This window comes from Pempheris klunzingeri, chromosome 2 (genome assembly GCF_042242105.1).
Source record: "Pempheris klunzingeri isolate RE-2024b chromosome 2, fPemKlu1.hap1, whole genome shotgun sequence".
Classification (NCBI taxonomy): domain Eukaryota; kingdom Metazoa; phylum Chordata; class Actinopteri; order Acropomatiformes; family Pempheridae; genus Pempheris; species Pempheris klunzingeri.
The window spans coordinates 562,501-575,000 of NC_092013.1; the positions used below are offsets into that span (position 1 = coordinate 562,501).

General features: G+C 44.5%; 1 protein-coding gene across 1 annotated transcript in view; it reads left to right on the plus strand.

Moving 5' to 3' along the window:
* The window catches only part of ptprt (protein tyrosine phosphatase receptor type T), a 288,666-nt gene that overhangs the window by 173,627 nt on the left and 102,539 nt on the right, over positions 1-12,500 (plus strand). The window contains exons 15-16 of the mRNA XM_070844851.1: positions 3,991-4,027; positions 7,053-7,109. Coding sequence (XP_070700952.1) covers positions 3,991-4,027; positions 7,053-7,109 — 94 coding nt within the window. The remainder of the gene's footprint in view (positions 1-3,990; positions 4,028-7,052; positions 7,110-12,500) is intronic.

A 12,500-nucleotide genomic window follows, 5' to 3' on the forward strand; every position in this document is an offset into this window, starting at 1 on the left:
GGGCTGATAATACTACGATCAGCTGCCATCTGTGTGTGGGCTGACATGCATTCAGACCAAAGAGGAGAAAATTAGATAAAGAAGACAATAAAGCAGACAGACAGCCAGATATCCACTCAGACAGACAGGCAGACAGACACACAGACAGGCAGACAGACAGATATCCACTCAGAGAGACAGGCAGACAGACAGACAGACAGCCAGATATCCACTCAGACAGACAGGCAGACAGACACACAGACAGACAGGCAGACAGACAGACAGACAGACAGACAGACAGACAGACAGACAGACAGAGATGTAGTAGAAGCAGGTGTGTTTATTCTTGTGGAGAGATCCAGCTGAGAGGCTCACACCATCCATCATCCACCAACACTCATCGTCCCTGCTCTTTAACTTCATAAGCCACACACACACACACACACACACACACACACACACACACACACACACACACACACAGGTGCATCAGTATGCAGACACAAGCACACACACACACACACACACGACAATAATAAACTCTGCATATCTACAGAAGTGGGCTTGTCTCCTGTCTTGCTCACCATCACATCCTTCCTCTTTCGCTGTGACTGACTGATTGGTACAAAATGAAAACACATGATTGTAAAAAAAAGCAGCAGGTAATTGAAAACCACTTCCACATAATCCAGCCACAGTACTGTGGGAAGGCTGAATATTAAACGTTATTGTGCGGTTGCCTCTGTGCCATCCTTCTCCATCATGTTCTGACGGTGTGACACCTGCAGGTGGATGTCACGCTGTTCATCAGTCAACATGATGGGGTCTGAGCACCGCGGGATGGTTTCCTGCCAACCTACTCGTGTGTATATATGGAAAAGTACCACATCACTCAGAAAAGCCAATTGTCTTCCAAATGCACGCAGCTGTAAATGGAAGCTGTGAGGTTTTGTTTTCAACGTCTGAGGTGGTGTATGTGGACCAGGTCCGAACAGTGTTGGAGCTTGTAGCCGTCGCACAGCTGAACCCAGCTCTGCTGTCAGCTTCGCTCACGTTAACAGTGTGAAGGGAGGATGAGGCCAGCAGACACATAAAACCTAAACTCTCCCATCAATACACCCAGCGGGCCACAACTGTCATTCAGTGGCCGTGAAATGAGCTGTTACTGCATGTAACTCTGATGTGTTAAACCGTTTGCCAATAGAACAAACTGTGGCTTTAGAGAGTGTCCAGACCCCCCCCCCCCCCCCCCCCCCCACACACACACACACACACACACACACCACTGTTCTTGTATTGTCTTGTAACTTTAAATGGATAAAACCCATCAATCTCCACTCAATAACCCTCAATGACAGAGTGACAACATGCACTCCTCGTCTCTTAGACGTGACCGGAGCTTGATTGGAGGCCGTCTTTCATTAGTGGTGAATTGAATTAATTGGACATTAAAGAGGCGCACACTGTACCACACTGTACCACACTGTACCACACAGTACCACACTGTACCACACAGTTCACACTGTACCACACTGTACCACACTGTACCACACTGTACCACACTGTACCACACAGTACCACACTGTACCACACAGTTCACACTGTACCACACTGTACCACACTGTACCACACTGTACCACACTGTACCACACAGTACCACACTGTACCACACAGTTCACACTGTACCACACTGTACCACACTGTACCACACAGTTCACACTGTACCACACTGTACCACACAGTTCACACTGTACCACACTGTACCACACAGTACCACACTGTACCACACAGTTCACACAGTACCACACTGTACCACACAGTTCACACTGTACCACACTGTACCACACTGTACCACACTTTACCACACTGTACCACACAGTACCACACTGTACCACACAGTTCACACTGTACCACACTGTACCACACTGTACCACACAGTACCACACTGTACCACACAGTACCACACTGTACCACACTGTACCACACAGTACCACACTGTACCACACAGTACCACACTGTACCACACTGTACCACACTGTACCACACAGTACCACACTGTACCACACTGTACCACACAGTACCACACTGTACCACACAGTTCACACTGTACCACACAGTACCACACAGTACCACACTGTACCACACTGTACCACACAGTACCACACTGTACCACACAGTTCACACTGTACCACACTGTACCACACTGTACCACACAGTACCACACTGTACCACACAGTACCACACTGTACCACACTGTACCACACTGTACCACACTGTACCACACAGTTCACACTGCAGGTCAGGACGGGAATCGAGCCCTGAATCCCAAAGATCAGGCCACGGGTAGAAAACCATTTCTAGAGCTCGAAGCGGTCGCAGAAGCCTCGATGATTGTGAAATGGAATAAATGGACCACCAGGAGTCTTCCTAGATTTGGCCGCCTGTTCAAGCTGAGCGACTGGACGAGTAACATTTGCAAAAATGTCTAGAAACATGTTTTCACGTCGTCACCATGGGTTGTTGAGTGTCGACTGTCCATGTAAAATAGCACCTGCAGCACAATGAAGTGCAGCTCGTGAAGGGCTCTGAGTGCTGTCCTGTTACTGAGGAGCAGCTACCTACGCTGCCAGCTGTTATATTTAAACTGTCTTTTGTTTTTAACGGGATTTTTCTGTCACCAGTTAAAATAGGCCACTTTTTGGAAAAGGTCTCACTCTTATTCACACACTTCATATTCCTGAGTGGGTTCTGTCCTCGTTTGAGCCACAGAAACACATTCCAAGGTTCTTTTGCTTTTTCTTTCTTTTAAGTTTATTTTTTAAGGTTTAGTTGGTCTAAACTAAAGAAATGCTCAAATATGACCAGAATTTATAGGGAAATAAATACCTGGGCAGTAGCTTGGAGGTGATTCTGCTCAAATGTCAAAGCGACAGGCGTCAGTGTCGGCAGCTGCTGCAGTAATCATCTCTGAGGAAGACAAATGGGCAAACATGTGAAGGAGGCCAATATCTGTATGACAAGTGGGTTAAGATACATACAATTACTGGTGACAGCACATTATTGGGGGAGGAAGAGAGGAGAAGACAGGATCTGTGAAGGAAAGAGCTGGAACAAAGAAAAGCACTCGGGTGTTTGGGGCAGAAAGAGGAGGGCTCGGCTGACAGGACCAGTGTGGGACGGACTGGCACGCTTCTAATGCTCACACTTACAGCACACCCTCTCAGTGTCCTCATGGTACACTCATTAAATACATTCAGAATTATTTCAGACCCTTTCCTGACTCTAAACTGACATGCTGGACTGAAGAGAGCTATCTGTTTCCACTTCATTTCTCCATCACTGTAAACTGTGAGCAATCCATTTGTTACTTGAACTAGTTATTTACATTCTTTTAACTTGTCTAAATGTTCAAGGACGCTCGCTCACCAGAAACCTGCACTGTACTGAACATGCTGGCCGCATTTACATAATGCTTTTTATAGCATCACTGTGATGTGATTCTGTCACATCTCCAGTGCGTTGTGCTGGTGAAAGTTAGCCACCAGCACAAAGCGTGTTCGAGCCTCTTTGAATGCAGCATAAAGAGTTTTGAAGATGGTCTCTGCTCACACTGACACCACCTACCAAAAGATGTCCTTCTGTGTTTGGCACACAGAAACACAGGAGACGTGAAGGAGGCGCTGCAGTATGTTCAGTGTGGAGAATAAGCAAGTTTATTGGCAAAGCCTGAGCTGCACCGAGGCTGCTTGGAAGGAAACTTACATTATGTTCTGGAAAGTATTCAGCAGTTAAAGAGTAATGGCAAGTTGTTGGGTAGCCAAAGCCAACAAAACACAGGGGCACGGTCTCTCTGCGCTCCTTCCATCAAAGATGGCCGACCCCGCTGATGTCAGACATCCCACTCACAAACTAAACTCTTCTAACACTCGTTTGTTTGTCTCCTCCAACATTTTAATGTCCTACATGCAGCTGGAGCTAACCAGTCTGCCTGTCTTTCTCTTGTCTCCACAGGAAACTAAAATCAACTGCGTCCGCCTGGCTAACAAAGGTATGAGCAGCCTTCCACTGATCCTGCACTCACAGCAGAGACCAGCTGATGTGACCTTTAGCTTCTCAGTACAGTTCATACTGAAGACTAGTGTGATCACATGACCCCCTAGATTAGGATTACAGTGTGTTAGAGAACACACACACACACACACACACGCACACACACTTTAGTGGAAGAGGTGAGCCCACACCCTTTAGTCCACGCACCCCCACATCCTAACCACATTATCCTGCATGGTTTCGTTGCATAGCATTCTCTCTCTCTCTCTCTCTCTCTCTCTCTCTCTGTTTTTCTTTTCCATCGCCCTTTTCTGCCTCACCTCCTCCCTCTCTTTCACCTCTTTTCTCTCTTTTTCCACCTCACACTGCATCCATGTTGCTCATCAGTGTATGAAGTGGAACATCAGGGCCATTACATGCCGATCGAGCGCCTTCATTAAAGCCGATGGATGGAGCTGAAGCGTCGGCCCCACAGCCCATTTCATTCTGTTCTGTTTTGCTTTCCCCATGTCTCCCATCTTTATTTGCTGCTCATCTCCGACAAATACACCCATTTGTGTGTCAGGCAATGTGCTTTGAAAGCTTTTCAGCTCGCTATTGATTTTCCTCACCTCGTCTTTTATTTTCTATTTTATTTTTTCATCTGCATCAAACATTGATTTGATTTTTCCACATCTTTCTGTGCTCTCTGTCTCTCTCGCTCTCTTATTATTTCTCGTCTGTATCAAGCATTTATTGCTCATTTGTGCACATCTTTCTCTTTTATATCATTCTTTTTTCTTGCTCCATCCATTTCCAGGCTGTGTTTTTCTGAGTGGAAAGTGCTGTGGGTGGAGGTCTACGGTGTGTAGACACTGCTCTCTGTCTGTCTGTCTGTCTGTCTGTCTGTCTGTCTGTCTGTCTGTCTGTCTGTCTGTCTGTCTGCATGTGTGTGTGCTTGGGAAAAGACATGCTTTTAACTTTGTGGCTTTCTTTCATATGACAAAATGTTAACTTTGAATCCTAAAACAAGCTTCAAACAGGCTGATATGTGGACAGTATTCTGAGGCGAAGCAGGTGGCTGTGACTAAGTTATCAGAGATACCTGAATCCGCTCGGCACAGCAGCTCATTTCACTGAGAAATGCCACTTGTGTGTGTTCTGACCAGTGAAATCAGCTGATGTGCTGTACAGGAACAACAACAAGCTGCACTTAGTCATTTGGGGCAGATTTGAGGTTTAGTTTTACACGCGTCTGTCAGAGGCAGCAGATCTGATCCTGGTGTAACCAGAGAGCCAATGAACCATGTTTTCAGCAGGTTATGGAAGACTTCAGGTGAAGAGAACAAAAACAGGAAGGACATAATGTACGTTAACCACGCCTGGTGCTTCATTGATCATTGAAACCACAATCTGTACATTTTGTCTGGGATGTCCTTCCACGTCACGATGAGCCTCTGACCCACCAGCCTGTAGCTGACTACTTTAGGTAGCTGATGACATTCATGTGCCGCCATTCTTTTGCAGCCGTCCCACGGCTAGCTGTCCAGTGATGCTGATGAAACCACGTGGTGGTCGTAGAGACCTGAGGCCTCATTCTAGAAACGTTTCTCAACAGCTCGTCCCACTGTACATTTCAAAGATAGAACAAAATGTTCCCATTACAGAGGTCAGTCCTCCTGGCTGTGTCCGGTCCCGTCCACGTATCTAAAAGAATAAACTTGGTTCTTTGATCAGGATGCAGGCCTAATGTCAGCAGCTGTTCACTGGTTAGTTAGCTCGCTAAAAGATTCATGACAGTCGTGTTAGTTTGGATGAGTCAGGCCCCGATCGTGTCACCTTTCCCCTCCTGATTACTGGTCCAGGAGGAGGAGACTATCACGTCAGTGTGCAGAGTTTTGAAGGTTCACCACTGCCAGCAAAGCCAGGAAGAAGGGAGCATCACTAAAAGAGGCATTTAGGACAGGATCTATGGCATCCTAACATAAACTTTAGGAAATGTGGTTCTGTAATACCAGCAGTCCTAAATGTCATCCTACCTGAGATTAGAATGTATTTTAGACCGTGGACGAGTGTAATGAGGCCCCTGGGCTACCTGCTACCATTGTTCTGAATCAGTACACACTGAAAGTTAGTCTGTGGGCCAGGCCTCATCAGAAGTGAGTCTGAGGAAAGGTTTCCTGGTGCCTCATCCCATGCTTTGGTGTATCAATAGAATCTGCTTCTTCACAGTTTCAATGTGCACTAATGTACTTGCTGTCTGAGAACGCGGTTCATTGGCTCAACCGAGTGATGTCGAGCTAAACCAGTGAGATTGTTTCTGCGTTCTGCCCCTGAGAAATAGTTCAAATATAGTTCAGACTAAACTTTTCTATTAGCTAATCAGGCTTTGTGAGTAACAGTGAGGATCAACACTTACAGTGAGCCACCAGCTGCCTCAGCGTAGTAGCTATGAACACACTGTCAACAAGTCAAAGCTGTTGATGGAAGAATTCATGTGTCTGACTTTGTCTCTGGGTGAACTAAACCCACAGAGGCCAGATTAAGTCTTTGCCGTGCCACAAAGTTCATACTTTTTTCTTTCAACTGTCACTTCATTTCTTTTCTCTTCCATTTCCTCCTCCCTTTATTTTGATTAACCCGTCCAGCCCAGCTGACAGACTGAACAGACTCCAGGGTTAACCCCCAGCACCGCCTCTGCATAATAAACATCCTCACCAGCAACACACCTGCTAGCTAACGGGCCAGTCAGGATGCTCGCTGACACTAACGTCACATCCCAGTTCACATCTTGAGTGCTAGTTGTCCTACTGATCTTAATGTTCCAGTGCTATCTCTCACCACTGCAATTTCTCTCCTCCAAGACAGACTGTGCAATTGAAAACCAGGCCGATCTAAACCTTGATGAAATGGAAAAAGAAAACTATACGTCTTTTTTTCTTAGACTTTTTTCTTCTTTCTTTTCCTTTTTTGTTGTTGTTTGTTTTCTCTCTTCCTTCTCTTTCTCATGCTTTCCGGCGGGGACGTGCGGCCCTTGGCCTTAGTGGTAATAGGTAGGGGACAAATAACAACGCCGTACATTCTAGTCATCCCAAGCGAAGGTGATTATTGCTTTTTAGGCAGAATATTTTCTTCCCTATGTTATATTTTCCATCACAGTACAACCATGAACACAATACAAACCCTGTTTCATTTTGGTTGTCCCCCTGCAGCCCCCTCCTTTCCCTCCTCCCTTTGTTCCTTGACTTTTCTCTGTTTTTACTCTTTGATTTTTGTCTTTCCTTCTCATCGCCATCTTACTGCATTTATTTGCATGTCTGCTCCGCTTCGAGTGTCGCTGGCTGTGTTGAACCTCCTCTCTCTCTGTCTTGCATCCACACACACACACACACACACACACACACACACACACACACACACACACACACTAACGAACAGTGACACCATACTGCTTTCATGTGAGTATTGGGAAAGGAAGCTAACCGTAGACTTTGCCGTGTCTTCTAACCTACAGTGTGGTTCAAGTCAGGTCCAACTTTATTTATAAAGCCCAAAATCACAAATAACAATTTGCCTCAGGGGGCTTCATAGTGTATTCAGCATACAACGTCCTGTGTCCTCAGACCCTCCATCCAGATCAGGAAAAAGTCCCCAAAAACCTTTTTATCAGGAAAAAATTGGAAGAAATCTTTGTCTGTCCTCGACAGGCCAGTCTATAGGACAGACAGACAGACAGACAGACAGGAAGTAGATGTCACGTGTACTGAGCGGCCCAACAAAGTCACAGCATGATCAAATTACACAAATGTGGATTAAAAAATAAGAAAGGAAGACAGTTAAAAGCTCAATCTGTCATTGGATCCTTTTGGTCTCAGATTAAATGCCAACTTAAGTTTAATACATGAGCTATTTGTTGTAAGTATGGTTTCATCCTTACATGTATGACAATAATTCATGTACTGATTTGACAGAAACATCTGGTGGATGATGGTGACGTCCTTTATTCAGCCACTGGAGATTAGTTTAAAGCCAAGTTCACACTTAAACATGAACATTTAGGTGCCAAGACGTTTGGAATGAGAAACTCCTCAGACTGAATCATATGGTTGTCAGGACACGAAGCTGTTGAGCTCACTCTGCTTTAGGGAGCCAGGTCCACCATGTTCACAGTTAGAAACCTATTTCAATATCACACTTAGAGACCAGACCCTCAGAGACACCAACAGTTTAGCTGTAATATTAGCTGAACTGGCAGACTACACATTCATCATTGGTTGTTTATGTGGTGGGTTGATTTTAAGTGCGTCTGGTTTGGTTTGAACTGGAAACAGAACTCAGTCAATCTACTGAACAACATCCACTGATCAATGATGCCACTTTCCTCCAATCATTCCTCAGCACACACCTTTTACATCATGCTTTCATTTAAGCCCCTGCCATTTGTGGTGATAATAAACACACCCTAAACTCAATTGTATGTTGCACTCACAGACTTAACAGGGAACTGGACCAACCATCTGTTTTCTACTGTCATGTTTATTTAAAAGAAATGTTCTTACACTTAATTGGTCTTGGCCTTCATCACTAATGCTACAATAAATTAAGCATTTAAATACATAAGTGCATTAAATGTCAATACAAGACACAAGAACCTTTGACAGATGTGACATCAGTATATGAGAAAACTTATTAACATCATTTAATATGAACCTGTTTATAACAAAAAGTGCTTGTATTAGTATTTTTAGTAGAGCCCAGTTCTTTAAATTTATCCTCCATGTGCATTAAAAACACAGGAGCTGAACACTGTTTACTGAGTGGGATTTCATTCAGCAATGCAGAGACATGACAGCAGAATACGAATGTGAGTCAGTGATCAAAATATGGGCCTGAACAATGGAGACACAACGGGGAATCAGTCAGCAGCAAGCGTCGTCGTAAACTGCTGTCACAGTTCTTTGTCAAGAATATGAGATGACTTCACATGAATACAATAACACACATTGTCCTGGGGGAAATTGAGGTTTCAAGGCCCAGCACGAAGAATTATGTATATCATGCACAACAGCGGACGGCAGCAAAATCTTAAATTGAATAAATATAGATTGTATTCATATGAAGCTCGGTTGCTTACCTCAATACAGATGAAAGCAGAAAACCTTTGGGTGCATTAAAAGGGCTGAGCAGGATGCTCACTTACTTTTTAACAGTTATTACTGTCTTGAGTTAATACTTCATAGGTTATCCTCAGTACATGATAAATCAATAAATCACATTCACTGGACCATCAGTCTGCAGTGTGAGCGGTTAACACAAGTGTGCGGTGCAGGAGAGCACTGGTCACTTCTATACATCATGTATCAAACTGCAATAAGTCTGTGAGTCACACATACAGCACTCTTCTTACCCTCATCCACTGTGCAGTACTGTGTTCACAGCTTGGCCAAGCATTCACATTCAGCACTTCAGTGACAGCAGCCAACTCACTTTTAACCCACGTGATGTTCTCCAAATACAAGAAGACTGAACATAATATTAATGGTTCTGCTTTGACTCTGTTTTCTGGGCTGAGATCAGCTTACTTCCATTTCAATCAGTTTAAACAGTCAATCAATCAATCAATCAATCAATCTTTATTTATATAGCGGCAATTCACAACAGCGTTATCTCAAGACTCTTTCAATAAAGAGCAGGTCTGGACCAAACTCTTTAATTAGAGAGAGACCCAACGACATGAAGGATTCAAGAATCCTCACATGAGCAAACAGTGAAATCAGAAAGTGGATCTATCTGTCCACATCCTGGTGTGTGAGTGACTGGTAGGTAGTAAAAGTGTTGGAACTGGTCCAGTAGATCACCTCAGCCAGCAGCCACCAAACGGGCTGCAATGGCTGCAACGTGATCCTTTGGGACAACTGCACCTGATCACAGTAGGTCCACTAAAAGAGCTTGTTTGATCCACTGACAGGCTCAGAGTGTTATTCTAAGTGTGTGACAGCATCATGGAAAGGATCCCTACAGAGAGAGACCTGGAAGATCCTTTTGGTTTAACCACAAACAGCACACACACCAGACTACATTCACTAAAACAGGGATTTTAGAGCTGCTGCTCCATCAGTCAGTGGGTCTAACTGACTGCTGCTGGTGGTCGCCGGCTGATGTGATCTTTTCTACTCAGTTCTAAAACTTTTTGTACCTACTTGTCATCTTGAACCTAAAATATGTATAAACAGGGCCCAGGGTTAACAGAGTTGTCCTTTAACATCCAAGTTTTAAATGGGTAGTAACCTATCTGAATAATGAGAAAACCCTACTTTTACAAACAGAAAAGAAAGTTTCCCTACAATATTAAATACAGCGTCTGTTGATGAATACACTAATAAATGGGACACATTTTTGACGTCGGTCCACTTTTTGAACAGATTGATTTGAAAGTGAACTGAACGCAGCTCTGGTTTTACATCACACCCCCTCTGTGCAGCACCAGCCAGGTGGCAGAAGTCCCACTTCGTTCATCTGTCCTTCCTCAGTCTTTATATTCTGTATATTTCAACTGTTATGCACTGAAAACAAATGAGTGTATTTATCAGAAATATTTCGGTCTGAGCTGGAGTGGTGCCGTCTCCATTATGTTCCTCCACACAGGACACGTTAGACCTTTTTCACTAAGGTGGCCTGATGTGTCAATTAACCGGCTTGTTAGCAGATCATATCAATGTTTTAGTGGGCTGATGGAAAGTGCTCTAAAAAGTGCTTTAGTAAGCATGCATGGACAAGTGGGACTTCTCCAGTGGCAGTGTCTGTATGCTCTGCACGTGTTCAGGTTGTGCAGCTCACAGGAGCATCACCCCCCCCCTCATCATCCATAGACTGGTATTATATGTCAGCTTCAATTCCCATTACCATTAGTCCAGAGGTCAATCATAATTGGTGGTGTACAGAGTCGTGTTGTAACTGACTCTGGTGCTGTGCAATACTGATGCAACATGTGTCTGGCTATCTGTGTGTGTGTGTGTGTGTGTGTGTGTGTGTGTGAGTGTGCGTGACTGAACTGCAAAAGTTAAACGCTGAAGAAATCATATCTGAATTCATTGACCTACACTGCCTCACACACACACACACACACACACACTGTTGTTTACAATCTATCCTCCTATTTTCCCCTCATCACCGAGTGCTGCCTGCTTGCTGCTTAGTGACTCAGTTTGCTGTCTGAATTTGCAACAGATTGAGTCAGACTGTTAAAAGAAGAAAAAAAACCTCCTTAGGGGTGTTTTTAGGTGAATATCTGGAGACAGTGTGACATTTTAAGGGCACAATACCAGTCAGCAATGGATAAAATGCTACTCAAGCTGCACAGGGACAAAAAACACAGATCGACTGCAGCTGCAGCTGGCAGAGAAAGTGAGAGAGCGAGAGAGTAAAAGAGGAAGAGACCATATTCCTGAGAGGAAAAGAACTAAAACCCTAGAGAGAAGGAGAGGATCAAAAGGAGACAGAGTGACAGAAGCTGACAGACAGGCTGAGGACTCAGAGTGGGCAGACAGGTGGACCTGTCTCGCTCTCCACCACACGCCGTGTGGACTCAAGTTCAGCCTCCACTCCGTCCACTCCACAGCACTGCAGCTACATGTTCAACTGTCCCCCTGTAAGTCTGAGGGGCCACGTCGTAAGGTGCTCCCTCACCAGCATCTGGGGATAAGGGGGGAGGAATGAGGGATGGGGAGGGAGTATAAACAACAGCAGTGCAAATGAAGCATTACAGTGAGATGGTAAAGTGGCTGGGTAGAGAAGGTGGTGGTGAAGGGCTGCATGGAGGAGAGAACAAGACACCTGATCATGTTCTTTCACAACAGAAAACCTTTGCTGTGCTTTATTATACGACTGTTCTTTAACAGAGAGTCGTGGCCAAGACAGAACCACAGACAGAGCATACGTCACAGCACCCAACCAGTTAACAGGGGTCAGTAAAGGATGTGAGCGTTCAGCGGTTCATTCTGCTGCTAAAGTCTCTTTCATAACATAATCTAGTTTAAGATGGCTGAAGGTTTAGAGGAGAACATGAATAAGGACATGGATAAGGGCTGATAAAGAAACAGTCAGTCATTCAGTCACCTGACTGGAACCTGTCTGAAGCAGACCTTCTTGGATTTGTCAGCACTTAGTACTCAGTTTACAAAGATTCTTCAGAGCAACAGAGAGCCGACTGCAGCTAAGGATGAGATATACACAATGGTGTCGTCCACATAAAAAGGACATTAGTAATATTGCGACACAAAGCTCAGGTTAAATGTGTGAATTAACAGTTCAGCAACATCCTCAGCAGCAACAAAGTCACAATGAAGAATGTTTTTTCTGACCCCTTAGAAAAATAACCAGTTTCCATTTCAGAACAAAACCTGCCCACCTGGGGGATTTATGAGAAATACATTTTACTCTGAAGTGGAAAAAGAGAACTAATAATCTTGATTATTTGACTAGTGTGAGTTGAT